This window comes from Nicotiana attenuata, chromosome 7 (genome assembly GCF_001879085.1).
Source record: "Nicotiana attenuata strain UT chromosome 7, NIATTr2, whole genome shotgun sequence".
Taxonomy (NCBI): Eukaryota; Viridiplantae; Streptophyta; class Magnoliopsida; order Solanales; family Solanaceae; genus Nicotiana; species Nicotiana attenuata.
The window spans coordinates 65,516,451-65,534,231 of NC_031995.1; the positions used below are offsets into that span (position 1 = coordinate 65,516,451).

A 17,781-nucleotide genomic window follows, 5' to 3' on the forward strand; every position below is an offset into this window, starting at 1 on the left:
GGGACTCTCCTCTTCTTGGTGAGGTTTGGGCGTGGTAGCCATAACCGTGGCAGAACAAGAGAGGGAAAACGGTGCTAAAGCGAAAGCTTCGAATTAAAATGGTGAAAGAGGTGATACAAGAAAGAAGAACTTTATGAAAAGGATAGCTGCTTAAATAGCGGAATCCTCAAAAAAAAGGGAAGCAAAATCATATATAGAGCAAGCGGCGACTGTCCGCCTACCCTAAAAAGGCAAATTAATGTTGGCCAGGCCATTTTAGGGAGGTGTACCGGCGGGATCACCTCGACCATTTCCTGGCCGTGTCATGCGATTGACGCTGTCATACAATGTTCGAGAGATCAAAGACCCCCGTATCGACATAGCCTCGAGACAGTACCCGCTCTCGAGGATCTTTGTAGCTATAACAATGAGCTCTAAGGAGCTACCAGCATAAACCTAGCCTCGAGATGGTGCCCGATCTCGAGGATCCTTCTAGATCCAAACCGATTCCCATTCGAGGGTTATTAATAAAAACTCGGGGCTATTCTTCGCCTGGAGTTCAATTCACACGCGCTCTCGGTTAATTTAGCCCAGGGCCATTTTCATTCTAAGTTCAAAGCAAGTTTTCGAGACCACCCGAGTTCGAGTAAACTCTCACTTGGGGACTATTTGAAAAGGCCTGAGGGCTGTCTTTATTTTCAGATGGTCAAGCAAATTCATCTTTGGAGGACCACCTCCGGCGCCTAAAAAGGCCAAGTCATAGTCAAAAATTTCGAGGCCCCACTCTCACTCAAATCGAAGTCAGAAGTCCCAGCGGCCTAAATTTGTGTAAGGTCAATCAGGACTTAGTCCGAGGGATGTCAAAGGTTTTTCAGGGAATATCGTATTAACCAATCAAAAATCGAGAGAACGAACATGTCCAGGTTCATTATTCGGACCAATCGATAAAGTCACATGCTCGAATTTTTTACAAACGCAGGCAAAGGGAAATCCAAAACAAGTCAAAGACAAATTGAAGACACATTCTTTGTATTGATAAACTACGATTACACAAACCCACAAGGGGTCCTTACACAGAAACAAAGAAACAAAAACAACTGCTAGAAGTCTAATCTACTCTCGAAGGTACATCCTCGGGGGCGATATCTACGAGAACCATTTCCTCGGGGGGGCCCATTTCGATCTTCAGAGAGACGCCTTGGAGAATCTCCTCCGAAACAGCAATAGATGGGGGAGAAGACCATAGCCTATCGAAGAGCAAAACCTTTTAAAGCCAGGAAAGTTGTGGCTTGGTGGAAAATTTGGCTAGTATGGGTCTTGTCAGCACTACTATTATGAAGCCACTTCTTGAGATGTTGCATCGGTGGGGGATGCAACAATTAGTAGATGATGCCACCTCACTCCGGGGAAAGCAAAGGGAGTGAAGCACCACACCAAGTTGAAGTTAAGAGAGATGAGCAGCAGTTCAAGGACCACATATCCTCTAATGCGGGAACAATATGGAGCCCCTCTCTCATCATTTCGGGCCAACAACAACAAACCAGTACGATACCACTCAATGGGGAAGAGCTCTGAAAGAGAGCCATGGCATAAATGGAAAAACAGCTGCCGTGTGACCTTACGGTCACGGGCTTGAACCATGAAAAATAAAGTTTGGATGAGAAAGAAGAAAAGAAAGGAGTTGAAGGCTGTCGAAGAATGACTGGATGGAGTTTTGATTCAAGAAACCCCCCATTTATAGAAAGGCAGTAGCGTACCCAACGGAGCAATCAATACCTTTGGGAAACATATTGCCAGGAGCAATCAATGCCTTTGGGAAACATATCGCCAGGCGCAATCAAAGTTTTTTGGGAAATGGATCGGCGGCGATATGACCGCTTCTGGGAGAATAAACCGACAGTGTATTGAATATGGATTGATAGAGTGTTTTCAGTCACTTGGAGCACTGGTGTCACAAGCTTGACGTCATCACAAGATGTTCAAGAAAGTCAAGAGTCAGGACCATTTCTTATCATTTTCATTCTAAGAAATGCGGGGACTATCTGTATACGGTAAAAATCAGAAGATCCAATTTTATGGCCGTTAGGACCCTTCACAAGCATGTCTCCAAAGGCTCGAGGCACGGCTCGAGGTTCGACCCTGGGGGTTGTCGACGTTCGACCTTGGGGCAGTATAAGTCGATGGTTATGATGGCAAAACGGGATGTTCCCAAGGCACATGATTAAAGCTGACCAAGACTATTAGGCTAGTACAAGCTCGTGCCATGGCATTAAATGGCGGTATCAACCGCGTATCTTTGTAATAAATGCATCTATACCATGTTGGGATTCCCCCTCATATATAAAGGGGATCCTTGTCATTTTGTAAGATATAACACACAACATTGAATACAAGAACAAGAACATTCTCTGCTCTCTATCTTAAACATATTCTCCTTTGATCTTGTTACTTACATTTATTGCTCACATTTATTGTATTTCATTGATTGTTCTTCATTTATTACTCATCATTGATCACAAAAGGCCCTCATCAAGGCCCTTAGAATTGTTAGCTCTCCACCGACTGTTCAGAGCCTAGACCTCGAGGCCCCGTATCAGCAGCTCGAGGCCCCGATTCCCAGCCACTCGGTTTGCTGGTACACTACTTTCACGCTTTTACTTAATTTTCTAGTCTCACGCTCAGCATCTACTGTCTGACAACTAGCATAAAAATAAATCACGTATATTTAGAACCACAAAATTAAATCTAATTGTAATTACCATTTTCAAGGTAAACAAAGCTCATAAATGAGATTGTATTTGAGAGTACATAAAGTAATTTAATCATGTTACCTTGTAGGTTACAAATCCTTAATCTCATGAATAACAAGTACCAAGAGCGTTGGAAAGCTTAGAAGCTAAACAAAAAATAAGTTTCGTCAAAAGTCGATAAGTTTGGAATGTTATAACATGCACTTTAGGGTGCAACTAGGGTTATTAACATGATAATGAGGTTATGTATGAGTTATTTTAGGCTTATGATATTCGTGTGTTACGTTTTCAAGTCAAGAGAGTTGTGGAACAAAAGTTTGCAAAGGTCATCACAAGTTACATTCATAAATGTGCTGAAGATTAGGTCAAATGTAGAGGAGCTTTTCTCCCAATATACTTGGAATTACGGGATAATACACATATAAAATTGAATATCTACAAGTCTAGTCTCTTATGCATTAAATTTTTTGTCTATGCGACATCGGAGTATAGAGATATTTGGAGTTTTGCAGGATTGCGCAGACTGCATAGGTGACAAGTAGGTGTGTCACTGAAGCTTTTTGAGCAATATATTTCGTGTGTTATATGTGGTCTTTTTGGGACATATTATATACCAAATTGAAGGTCATGGAATTTAGTTTCCAAATCTCTTAACCGTTTTCTCATACAACATCCAGATAAAACAATATAAGTGTCGAAAGAAGGACCAACCCAGGGTGCCAAGCTAGCACCTCTTTGACTTTTCAAAGGTTGATATATAGGTTTTAATTCGTCTTTCTATAAATTTTTCGTAGAAAAAAGACCAGAGAAACCCTATAAACTTACCCTTAAGCTCTCTACAACGGTTTCAAAGAAGACTAACATCTCGGGTACAAAATCAAGAACCGATAACATTAGAACAATCTCTACGACGTAAGTATCGCTATATCGCCTCTCTTTTTCTTTGTAGTTTTGAGTTTTGGAAGGTACTTCATAGTTAAGAAATGCCTAATTTCTGTATTTAAGCTTTTAAATATCAAGCAATGTTGATAAATTAATTTTCTAACAGTTAGAACTCACGGGATGGTGACCAGAAGCCGTGAGTTCGATTTATTTCACTTTTAGTGGATTGTTTTGTAGTCCACTCGTGTTGGGCTATTGTGTTGTTGATTTAAGGATTTTGGAAGGATAAAGGGCATGGAGAAATTCCACATGTGGTAGGGTAGTGCTTTGGTCTCTCGTCGTTGCAATTTCAGGCTAATTGATAACTTGTTGATTGGGTGAGTTGGTATGTTTGGGTTTTTTGTTGTATTAAAGTCCCGAATTTTAGTTAGGTTGTTTTTGAGTTCCTGGTTGTATTGTGTTGTTGTCTCGCCTATAGTAGGCTTGAGGGAGCAGTAAAGTTAGGGAAAGTGTAGTCCGTTATATTTTAGAATCGAGTTATCGTTTGAGATACGTGATATACTAGCGCCATCTAAGTTGTACATGGATTTCTTTGTTATAGGGCAGGCGTGCTAGTTGTCGTAAGCTTGTTGTTGAGTTGCATTGACGACTTAAGGTATGTTAAGGATATCCCTTCTTTCCTTTTGGCATGATCCATATGATACAACGAAACGAGCAAGCGCGCAACTTTCCTAAATGATTCTATTCTTAGAAGTACTATGACTGCCTATGTTCTTGATCTCCCATATGTCCTACTATCGTATCGTCTGTTTATGGGTCTCATGACATTTTGAGAGATCTTATTCACTTACTTCATTATGCATTGAATTCATTTATACATGTTTATTAACCCATGACCAGATGGTGTTATATATACGTATAGTATATGTATATGGGGTATGGAGAAAGGGTATGGAGAAAGGGTATGGACTTATATACGCACCACCACTTGATCAGTTGGTATACGATGATGATTTCGCTCACAGAGGCCGAGTCTATAGGGGATGCCCTCAAAAGCTTGATGATTTTATGTACGCATATACCTATGCATGATATGACATTAATACACATATGTGTGACATTCTAAATGTTTCATGATTCATAGAGCTATTCAGACTTGCAGGTTGAGTTCTTTACTCTGTGTTTCTTTCATGTCTTTTATATACTGCTTTCTTGCCTTACATACTCAGTACTTTATTTGTATTGACGTCCCTTTTGCCTTGGGACGTTGCGCTTCATGCCCACAGGTCCTGATAAACAGGTTGACAGTCCTCCCAGCAGACTATTAGCTCAACGGAAGGTGTTGGTGCACTCCACTTACTCCGGAGTTTCCTATTTAATCAGTATGATTTGGATATGTATTGATTGCTATGGTGGGGCTTATTCCGACCTTTGTGACATTTAGTACACTTAGAGGCTTGTAGACAGATGTAAGGTATATGGATTCTTGTATGGCCTTATCGGCCTATGTTTTGAGTTTACAAATGATCATGCCGGACTTATAGGCCCGTATGTCACATGTATAAGTTTCTATATCATGTTGGGTCGTCCTATGTCTAGTATTCCCTTATGTTTTATTCTAGTTATCTCATTATGGCCCTTTTGGCCCATTTACCCATGATAGTACTATAAGAGTGATATGTTATGATGGTACTCGGTTGAGTAAGGTACCTTGTCGTGGCCTTTCGATTAGGGTCATGACACCCGAGGGCTCGGGTGAGTTTCGGACGCTTAGCAGAGTGATGTTAGAGTTAAGTTTGCTGGTTTTTCTACATAGGGCCTCAGATCTCGCATTTGTGAGTTTTTTTATCGCAATTTCGAGGGTAGTCCAAGGGGTTCGCATTTGCGATAGGTACCTGGGGGAGAGCTGGTTCACATTTGCGATCACCATGGTCGCACTTGTGGAGGTCCAAGGTTCGCAATTGCGAACACTTCATCACAATTGTGATGACAGCAGAGATGGAAGGTCTTTACTTTTACAAGGGATGTTTTGTATTTGTGGGGTTCACAATTTCGAATCCCAGGTCGCATTTGCGACATCTACGACTGGACAAATAGCTGAGGGACGGGATTTTTTAACTCATTCTCTCATTTTTGAACCCTAGGCTCGGTAGGCGGCAATTTGGAGAAAAGGCTTTCACCTACAAACCTTGGGTAATTGATTCTAAATTATTTTTAATCATATTCCATCATCATATCTTGGATTTTAACATCAAAATCATGTGAATCAAAGTGAAAATCGGTGAAACTTTGTCAAGTTTTTAAAAAATAAGAAATTGAGTTTTAAGAGTCAATTTGGACTCGGATTTTGAAATTAATCACGTATATGAACTCGTGGGGTCATGAGTAGATGGAATCTACCATTTGACCCAGGTTTGACCAGGCAAGCCTTGGGTTATTTTTTGTTGACTTTTTGGGAAAAGTGTAAAGATCATAACTTTATCTATTGCAGAATTCCCTAGAATTGTTTGATGATTGTTTGGTTAGATTTGATCGTGTGGAGTCATATTTTAAGGGAAAAGCTATTCCCGAGTGTTGAATTGGCCTAGTTGAGGTAAGTGTCTTGCCTAACTTCGTGTGGGGGAACTACCCCTTAAGATTGGTATTGTTTGATTCAATTGTTGTTTACCTTGAAAATGGTAATTACAATTAGATTTGATTTTGTGGTTCTAAAAATATGTGATCTATTTATATGCTAGTTGTTTAGGCAATAGATGTTAAGTAAGAGATTAGAAAATGAGATAAGAACTTGAAAACAAGGTGATAACCAAACCAAAGGCTGATAAGCGGAGCCTCAAGCTTGCTTATTCGGGGCCTCGAGGTCGAGTCCAATACTCTACTGTGGGCAGGCGATGGAGGGACTAACAGTTATAATAGAATTAGTGACGGCTCTTTATGGCCAATAATAAGCAATAAATGAAGAACAATAAATAGAACACAATGAATATAAGCAATAAATGGAGGTAATGAGTTCAAGAGATATGTTAGAGAGCAAAGAGAATGTTCCTGTCTATTTTTTACTGAAAATCAGATGTCTACAAAATGACAAGGATCCCCTTTATATATGAGGGGGAATCCCAACATAGTACAAATACATTAATTACAAAGATATGGGGCTGGTACAGCCATTTAATGCCTTGATTCGTTTTTGGACTAGTCCACTAGACTTTGTCAGCTCTATTTACACGCCTTGGTAACTTCACGTTGATCCACCGAGACCGCTAATTTACAATGCCTCGAGGCCGGTCGTTACTTACACTACCTCGAAGTCGATTACCGAGAACCCACGAGATGCCTTGATGATCATAAAATTGAACCGTCGATTTCTACCGTATACAGATAGTCCCTGCGTTTCCTAGAACAAAGTGAGAGGGAACGGTTTTGAACTCCTACTCCTTAATGCATTATCATCATGACGTCAGCCCATCATAGCATTAAATGCCATAACTCAAAAGCCGCGCAAGGGTCATCGTCAACACGACTATCGAGAAGCCCACGAACCGCATTGGTTCGTCCTTTCCGCTACCCACATAGCTTCTATAAATACATCAATCTTTTGATAATTCATAGTTTTACAACATCTTCAAGCTTTCAGGGCCAAGGCCATCCCTTTTCACATTCCTCCTTCTTTCGTTCTTGATTTCTTACTTATTTTCTCAGAGAGGACTTTCCACCACCATGGCTAGAACCTCTAAAATAGTGCTTCAAAAAGAGGATGTTGCCTCTTCGTCTCGAACATCCAAAGGCAAACTCAAAGTGATACCCACCGTTGAACAATGTACCCCTACCGAGTTCAACACAGTAAACGATTTTTCCGTCGATAGACCCTCGTCTACACCGGGCCGATGCGAACACGTGTCCCAGTATATTAGCATCGTGACCAACTGTTTGTTTATCCTTCAGTTCCTTTGATAGTGGAGATATTGGTGTTTTGAGTTGTGCTGGCCACATTGACTGGTGGGTTGCTTTCCCTTTTTGTTGTTTCGCTTGTCGTGTTGAATTCGTTAAGGACTCGAGAGGCGGGCATAGTTTGGTCAAGCAGCCTGAGTTGCTCTGTCACCCTCGACCTGATAATATATGCCGAGCTACCTGGATCCACAAGTACACGTTTAATTTGGAATGTACTCACAAGAAAAGAAGTTACCAGTGCGTCGTTATGGGGCCGAGATAGAGCCTCGAGTTCGCTTTTCCCTGGTGAGGGATGTTTTTGTTTCTCCTGACCGTGGGTTCCTGCAGGGCACCGACACCTTATAAGATCATATGGATGACATGATGCGGCTCATCTGCTTCATTTGTTTTGGTCGCCTCTCTTTCCCGGAACTGATTTTTGGCTCAGCCACTGAGGAATTCTCGGAGGTGACCTTTGCTGAGTAATCGGGCCACTTCTTCTCGGAGTTGTCGGCAATTTTTGGTCTTGTGACCGTGCGTGTTGTGAAATTCACACACTAAGTTATGGTTCCTTTGTGAAGGGTCTGATTGTACAGGCCTTGGCCACCTGGTGTCTCTGATTTTACTGATGGCGAATACGATGTCTGAAATATCAATGTTGAAGTTGTACTCTGACAAACGGGGCGCATCCGTCGGCCCTACGTGCCTGTCGAATCCAGCTCTACTAACAAGTCCCGAGGATTCTGTCATCGGTCCGTCCTCCGGTCATTGCGGGTTATGTTGTGCCTTGGGGCGTTTCTTCTATCTTCGGTGTATGGTTGGTATCTTTATTCGGCTTTGACTCCTTTGTTGGAAGCCTGTTAGGATATATCGAGCCCGAAGGGGCTCCCAGGTAGTCGTCTTCGACCCTGATCTTTGATTTGTATCGGCTGTGGACGTCCGGTCAAGTCACGACCGGGTATTCGACTCAGTTCTGCTTCAGCTGCTTCGAAGCTACCAAGCTTCGCTCGTTCAAACCTTGAGTGAAGGCCTGCACCGCCCAGTCGTCGGAGACTGGTGATAGTTCCATTCGTTCCATTTAAAAGCAAGATACGAACTCTCGCAGCATCTTGTTCTCGCTTTTCTTGATTTTGAAGACATCGGATTTCCTGGTAGCTACTTTGATGGCACCAGCATGTGCCTTTATGATAGAATCTGCTATAATGGCAAACGAATCTATCGAGTTTGGGGCCAGGTTGTGATACCACATCATCGCCCCTTTTGAAAGCGTCTCTCTGAACCTTTTCAGTAGGACGGACTCGATCTCATCATCCCTTAGTTCGTTGCCTTTCGCCTCGCAAGTGTAAGCAGTGACGTGCTCGTTCTTCGGAAGGTCAGGCATCCTGAACTTCTTTGGAATGGGTTGTGGAGCAGCTTCCTGTGGGAATGGCTTTTGTACGAACTTCTTCGAGTCTACACCCTTCAGGATCGGGGGTGCGCCCGGAATTTGATCGACCCTAGAGTTGTAGGTCTCTACCTTCTTGTCGTTGGCTTCTATTTTCTTCTCGCCCGAATCGACCCTCCTTATAAGGTCCTCGAGAATTTTTACGATGGCGGGGTTGGCAGCCGACCCATTGTTGCTTGATCTTTCTGGTACCTTCTCGGCTCGGGGAGCCGTTTCCCGAGCAACCGTGCTGGGAGTTTTTTGGTGGCTTTGCAACTGAGCAATCGCCAGCTGTTGTACTTGCAACATTTCAAAGATGACATGAAGGTTAACCCCTTGTTCTTCCTGAGCCGGGGTTTTCTGAGCTTCTTGTTGATCTTCTTGGTGTATGCTCCTGTTGGTGTGGGAGCTTATTTTGACGTGTTGAGTGTTGCGTGAGACCACGTCCACGGGAATTGGTTCAGGTGCATTCTCAGGGAATCGTGGTGGTATACCAACACCTGGGACGTAAATACCATTTTCTCCATGGTCTTCAAGATTGATGTTTTCACGTGCGTTTACTGAGTTAGACATTTTGACCTGAAATCAATGATCGTGGACAAAAAAAAGTGTGAAAGATAACTTGCGTTATGTAGCAAACCAGCAAGAAAATAATCACTATTATTTTTAGCCCAACGGTGGGCGCCAAACTGTTTACCTTGAAAATGGTAATTACAATTAGATTTGATTTTTTGGTTCTAAAAATAACTCTGCTAAGTGAAATCCATATACGCAAGGTGATGAGTGGGTACACAGGTTGTACATGGTATTTGACCGGTTAGGTTACTTAGACTATTTGCATGCTTTAATTAAAATGCCATAATATGTTCTAAATTCTTATAGTCAATTTATCCCTAATTGTGTTACACTATCCTTAAATGCCTTAGTTGACTTGTTTAGTATTTGTTCTACATCCTACTTGCTAAATTGCTCCCATGCTTTAATTGAACTTGTTGCCTCCTTTATTGTTACATGCTACCTCTTCATTGTTAATTATCATTATTTGTAGTTATTGTTCGTGTTTTTTCTTTCCTTATTGATTTTCATTACTTGAAGTAAATTGTTCATATTATTCCTTTACTTGTTGATTTCCATTATTTGAGACTCGTTGTTGAATATTATCTCTTTTATTACAAGTTAGTTTTATCTAATATCGTTGTTCTACATTATTTCTCTCATTGTTAAGTTATTTGGTGTTCAAGTTGTGAAAGTCGTTAATACGTTGAGGCGATGTTGGTTATTGTTGAAACATCTATCTTATCGAGTATTTTTTTTAATTCATTGTTGTTATTGATATTCTCGTATACGTTGTGATGGAGCCATGGAGTATTGTTGTGGAAATATTTACATTGTTGTTGTTGGAAAGTTGTGATATATGGTCACTTGTGGTGCGACTTATTAATGTTATATGATATTGATGCGCATGCGGCGGTATAAGGCTTGGGGTTGATGTGCATGCGGCGGTATAAGGTGGGACTTATATGCGTGTTGCTTGTAGGGAAACTACGCGAAGCAACGCGGCATCATAAGGTGCGCTAAAGTGCATGTAGCTATTTCGGATAAACTGTTTTCAAAATTTATTTTCAAATGTAAGGCTCACGCGGCGGTATAAGGAAAGATTGTGACTGAAATTGAGAAAAGTTAATACGAGGCGGTACCTCAGTTGTGATTCTTGATTGTACAAGGTGGTAGCTCGGTTTTGATTTCATTATACACGAGGCGGTACCTCATTGTGATTCTTGTTATTATTTCATGTAGCAAAGTGTTTTGATGGGAATATATCTTTTCTTTCACTCTTATTTGTTCTAGCAGTTATTCTTTGTACACGATCATCGTAGCCCCTTTAGTTGCTCCTTTTATGCTATTTCTATTGTTAATTTCCGGTACTAGTTCATGCTATCATCTTGTTCCATATTAGTTGTTTTTTCACTTTCCATTACATATATGTATTACACTTTATAATTTTATTTATATCCTAGTAGGTGTTGACCTGGCCTCGTCACTATTATACTGAGGATAGACTTGATACTTACTGGGTACCATTGTGGTGTACTCATACTACGCTTCTATACTTTTTTTGTGCAGATCCAGGTACGTCTACTCGTGCCGATCGTTAGAGATTTCCTGCTAACTGCCCTATCAAAGACTTCAAGGTATGCCTGCTCGGCGTCTGAAGGCCTCGAAGTCACCTTCCCTTATTCTCATTTAATAGTATATTTCCTTTTGGGCAGTGATGTATTAGTACTCTAGTTGTATTCTGCAAAGCTTATGAGTCAGTTCCACCGGTTTTGGGATGTGTATTGAGAGATTCTGATTTCAGAAGGTTTTATCTATTATTCAGTTATTTTCAGTAACTTGTCAATTTATATATATTCAGTTAGTATTATTTGTTAGGCTTATCTAGTCGTAGAGGGAAGTTGGGGTCGTGACAATTGAATAGAGCGGTATACGCCTTATTTTTTGATTTTTTATTGTTTGAATACAACTGAATTCAATACAGTGAAATTGAATACAATGTAAAATATATAAGAATGAATACATACGAATTGAATAAAATGTACACAACCGAATTGAATACAGCGACATACATCCCATGAAAAGTAATTAGTAGCTACGGAATATAATTAGCTAAATTATAGCTACACCTAGCATTAAGCCTCCAAACAATAATCATTTTTGAATGCTCCCAATAAAGTGTAATGGGCATGATTGGAAATGATCAACTCCTAATTGTTGGACCATCAATCCTTGTTACTAGTAGTTATACAGTTTGCTCCTAGTATTTATCTCTTTAAATTAGATTGCATTTTTCTTCTAGATCAGGTGATATCATAATTAGTTCTTCAGAGTTATCCTATTAATTTAGATAGGATTCTTTAGTTATTTGGTTTATATGAAACTCTAGAAAGTTGGTTACTGTAAGTTGTATTTAAACTCATCTATGTATTCAATAAGAGATACAGTTTTCCATCATCTATTCAAGTGTTCATATGGTATCTGAGCCTATACAACTCTATCAAGCACGATCCTATTTTTTTCCAAGAACTAGACCCTCCCAATGACAAAAGACGAAAATACTCCCAGAGTTATCAATGCTGATAACACTATTAGTATCAACACCATAGTTCAATTCAACCCCGCTTCCTAACTGCCAATCAAACTTAGTGGCAGTCATAATTTTTCCACTTGGAATGATTAGTTCTCCATGCTTATGTATAGACATGACCTCTATGGTTAACCTTGATTGATCTACCACGACTCCCACCCCGAGCACCACTTTTGGCACCAACACAGCCCCTAACCCTGCTTATACACTCTGGTTCCGTCAGGATCAACTCATGCAAAATGCCCTTATGGCGTCAGTTGATCCTACCATTGCCTCCACAGTTGCTTCTACCAACACATCAAAATAGGCTTGAAACTCTCTGCACACTGCTTATGCAATCAAGTCCCAAACTCGGATCTTTAGCCTTCTTGATCAACTTGCGCAAATTACCAATGAATCCCTCCTTATTACTCAATACCTTCAACATATTCAGTCCATTTCAGATGAACTAGCCACTGTTGGTGCCCCTGTTACTAACTCCAAACTCATTGTCAAAATCCTTAGTGGACTTGGCCATCAGTTTCGCGAGATCTCGGCTGTTATACGTGCACGTGACACCACAGTCACCTATGAAGAACTATATGAGAAGCTGCTTGACCATGAGCTCTTTCTCTGTCATGAGGAGGCTAAGAAAATGTCGAGCCCAATCACTATTGCGGTGGCCACTCGCAACAAACCAACCAATAATTTCAACAACCGTAACAATCATCGTTAGAACTATAATGGCATGCCTACTCAAAATCCTCAACTATGGCGCCAGAATGCTCGCTCCAATCTGCCAGCTTAGTGGCAATCCCCGAATAACACTAATTTCATTAATGTTATCTGAGTTGTGCAACAAAATTGGCCACATTGGAAGTGTCTGCAGATCTAATTTCACAATCACTTTGAGGCTAAAGCTAATTATGCTTGTCGTTTGACCTCTACTGCCAACTAGGGTGAGCGTTCGGGCAGTTCGGATTAAATATAAAATTTCGGTTTGGATTTTCGGTTTTCGGATTGAAGAAATGACAATCCAAAGAAGCTCGGATTGGATCAGATTTTAAGTTCGGTTTCGGATTAATCGGGTTGGATATTTTAGATTTTCGGTTTTGAGCTTATAAATTGACATGTTTCTTCTTTTTACAAAAATGAATATCCAAATGAAGTACTCATATTAAATTGCCTGAAAAGCTACTCATTCTCATCGCAATCATCCAAATAAAGCATTCAAGTAATGAAATTACTATCAAGAAAATACAACAGAGATATTAATACGGCCGATAAGAAGTAGTAATAGTAAAACTATGTCCAAATAGAAAGCATTCTGACAGTAACTTAGTAATTAATATTGCATATATGAAATATTTTTTAATGGATAGGGTATTTAACTTATTATTATTGACATATAGATAATGGACTACATATAAAGTATAAACTTTTCGAATTTTCGGATATCCAAAAATCAAAAGTGCCAAATCCAACATCCAATTCGAAGTCTAAAAAATTTAAAAATTAAATCCAAAATCCAATCCATAATCCGAAAATCCAAACCAAAAACTAAAAAATTCGGATTTCAGTTTGGATTTCGGGTTTGCCCAAACTATGCCCACCCCTACTGCCAACCCATGGGTTATGGATTCTGGAGCTACTCATCATCTTATAACAGAGCCACACAAGTTACAGGAATATCATGGCAATGAGAATATCTCTATGGTGATGGTAACAAGATTCCCATAACTCATACGGGTTCAACTCAATTAAAAGCATCAAATAATGTTTTTCATCTAACTCACACTCTATGTGTTCCTGATATCAAACGTAAACTTATCTCTGTCTCCAAATTTTGTCAAAATAATCTAACATCAATCGAATTTTTTCCTTTTGATTTTCTTGTGAAGGATCTGAAAATGCGAGTCCCACTGGTGCAAGGCCGGAATAAACATGAAATGTATGAGTGGCCCAAGTCATATCCACCACCACATCCGCAAGTTCACATGTCCTCTATCGCGGCTTCCATGACCACATGGCATCTAAGACTAGGTCACCCGTATTATAGAGTTCTTAAGTATATCTTGAATAAATTTTTGCTTCCATTATCTATGCGAGACAAGTTTGTTTTCTGTAATTCTTGTTCATCTAATAAAAATCATCGGCAATGATATAGTCAGTTGAGTTTGACAAGTTCTCAACCTCTTCAAGTAATTATTAGTGATTTATGGGGACCCTCTCCAGTTCTATCCATTGATAAAAAAAAAATTTTATTATTGTTTGTTTGTTGATCAATACACGCAGTATACATGGTTGTACATTTTAAAAAATAAAAGTGAGATCAAAGATCTTTTTCAAAAATTCCACCCTCTAATGGAAAAACACTTCGATACCAAAATTTTATCACTTTATATTGATGGTGGAAGGGAGTATAAAACTCTTGACTCTTATCTCGCCCTTCACGGTATCGAACATCTTTCTACACCACTTTATACCCCTCAAAGGGTCGCTCTTGCAGAGAGACGACATCTTCATATTATTGAAAGTGCAAGAATTCTACTTAATGAGGCATCTCTTCCATCAATTTTTTGGCCATTCACGTGTCAACATGTTGTTTATTTAATCAATCGTCTTCTCGCCTCACTTTTAAATAACCAGTCCCCACTTCAAAAGTTATTTGGTGAAATACCTAATTATGGTGCTCTTAAAATTTTTGGTTGTTTATGCTATCCTTAGCTCAAATCTTATTCTAAAAATAAACTTGAACCCAGGTCTACTCCATGTGCTTATCTCGGTTTCTCTTTAACCCATCATTGCCACCAGTATTTTGATCCTGTGTCGTCAAAAATTTATTTATCATGTGATGTTTAATTTTTTGAGAATATTTTTTCCTTCAAAAATTTATTTTCAAATATTGCACTTAAATCATATAAATTGGAATGGGATAAAATCACAAATAAAGAACCCACAAAACCCACATCTCAATTACCTTTATTTTCAGAACTACCCCAACCTATTATAAACCCCACACAAAATAAAATCATTGAGACTGAACCCAGCCCTCATACGACGGAATCCCTTCCCCAACATCCATCATCTCATTTGAGTAATGAAACTCCAGATACAAATCCATCATTTCCACTCGAGGTTCCCAGCGTGTTACCAGTGGTACCAGCTGATTTGGGGTCCTCACAAACTCCTGCATTAGGTATGTCTCTATCTCCTCCTAATGATTCCCGCTATTTGAGTCCATCCCTCTCGCAGTCATTTTGTGCCCGACCTCTGCCACCCTCTAAACTCTCTATAAATTCACCTCATACATCAATCCAATCCATCCCGACCTCTACGCCACCATTGTTAGTGTATCAACAGTCCGAACCCAAAATCAACCAATTTGATGCCCCCACCTACCACCATTGCTTCTCGCATTGAGCACCAATCAGAGCCACCCCTGCCGCACAATCCTCCCTTTCCTAATCGTGTAGTTACTCGTTCCTAGAATAACATTAAAAAACCAGAAGAGATTTTTGACTGCTTCACTCACATGGAACCTACACTCGTACCCCACACTTCCAAACAAGCCCAAAAACATCTGGAGCAGAGAGCAGCGATGAAAAATGAATTTGATGCTTTACTGAATAACCATAATTGGGACTTGCTCCAAATGATCCTTCTAAGAATGTTGTTTCGTGTAAGTGGCTTTTCAGGATTAAGAGAAAAGTAGATGGTTCTGTTGATCATTACAAAGCGAGACTGGTTGCGAAGGGATTTACTTAGAGGCCGGGTGTTGACTTTCACTCTACTTTCAGTCCAGTGGTCCAACCCACCATTGTGCGAATCATACTTGATGTTGCTCTTCGTTTTCACTGGCCTCTTCCTCAGCTCAAGGTCAACAATGCATTTCTTCAATTTGACCTTGAAGAAGAGGTCTACATGACGCAACCTCCGGGTTATGCTTGTGGTAATAATCCGAATCATATTTGTAAGTTGCGCAAGGCAAATTATGGCTTAAAGCAAGCACCTCGGGCTTGGTATAATGCACTCAAAGGCCATCTTTCCTACGTGGGATTTGTCAAGACTGAATCTGACAACTCCTTATTCACTCGGCATAGCAACACTGGTTTCATATTTATTTTGGTATATGTTGATGATATCATAGTTACTGGTAGCAACTGTATCACTGTAAATGAGGTTATAACTTCCCTTGCTTCTCGTTTTTTAATTAAAGATTTAGGAAATCTAAATTATTTTCTTGGTGTTGAGATGATTCATTGTTGCAGATGATATTATTCCCACTCAAGCTAATTATGTCAATGAGATCCTAAATGATGAATTGTTGGCTAATTGTAAGAGCGCCAACACACCAATGAGTGCCTCGGCATTGCTAAAACTCAATGATGGGTCTCCACTAACATATGTGACTAACTATAGCCGAGTCCTAGGCAGACTTCAATATCTGTCTTTTACAAGGCTGGATATTTCCTATACGGTATAAATTGTCCCAGTTTATGCAATCACCATCTGATCTTCATTGGAAATCTGTGAAACGTGTTCTCAGATACCTTCGTGGTACAATTCAGTTTTACCTGCATGTGTACCCGAACATTGATTTTAATCTGCACATGTATTCTGATGCCGAATGGTCTGGAGATCTGACTGACAGATCCTCCGTGTCTGGATATATTCTATTCCTTGACCAAAATCCTATCAGTTGGTCTTCAAAAAAGCATAAAACCGTCGCTCGCTCATCAACTGAAGCCGGATATAGTGTTTTGGCCAATGCTCTTGCCGAACTATTGTGGGTGAGAAACATACTGCTTGATATGCGGCTTCCTATCAGAGATACCCCTACAATCTACTGTGACAACATTGGTGTCACATATCTAAGCGGGAATCTGGGCCTTCATAGTCGCATGAAGCATGCCGATGTGGACTTTCATTTGTGCGCAACCATGTTGAATGCAAGGCGGTTCGAGTTGTTCATGTTCATTCAGCTAACCAACTAGCTAATACGTTCACTAAAACACTTGCTAAACCAGCCATTAGCCGCAATTTGTTCAAGTCGGCTTAATGACACAGAGTCTAACTTGAGGGGGGCGTAATGGACCAACAGTCCTTGTTAATAGTAGTTATCAGTTTGTTCCCAGTATTTATCTCTTTAGATTAGATTGCATTTATCTTCTAGATTAGATGATATCATAATTAGTTCTTCGGAGTTATCCTTTTGATTTAGATATGATTCTTTAGTTATTTCGTTTACATGAAACTCTAGAAAGTTGGTTACTGTAACTTGTATTTAAACTCATTTATGTATTCAATAAGCAATACGGTTTTCCATCTATTCAAGTGTTCATACTAATTGTAAGAGGCAGCAGAAAAGTTGAAGAAATGATAAACTTGATCGGATGTTATGCTTATCCTTAATTCTACGCATATGTAGAGAGTGATTTGAAGAAGAAAATGTGCGAGTAAAATATTATTTTATGACAAATATTTTCTTTTTGGCAATAATTCTATGGTCCATTTTCAGTGTTGATAAGGTGTAAATATGTGACCTATGATAACTACACAGATGTAAAATAGGGTAAGTGAATAATGTTATTATTTTGGGTATTAAAATTTTGTAATATTATCTTTATACTGATTGACGGGTTTGAATGACTAAAAGTTGGGCTTATTGCAAGGAAAGCAACTTCTGCCCATAA

The 17,781-nt window shown here is 39.8% G+C and overlaps 1 protein-coding gene across 1 annotated transcript; it reads left to right on the forward strand.

Moving 5' to 3' along the window:
• LOC109230110 lies at window positions 15,687–17,082 on the forward strand. Its single transcript, XM_019395638.1, has 3 exons — window positions 15,687–15,796; window positions 15,886–16,267; window positions 16,582–17,082. The coding sequence occupies exons 1-3, from the start codon at window positions 15,687–15,689 to the stop codon at window positions 17,080–17,082; spliced, it is 993 nt and encodes a 330-aa protein (XP_019251183.1).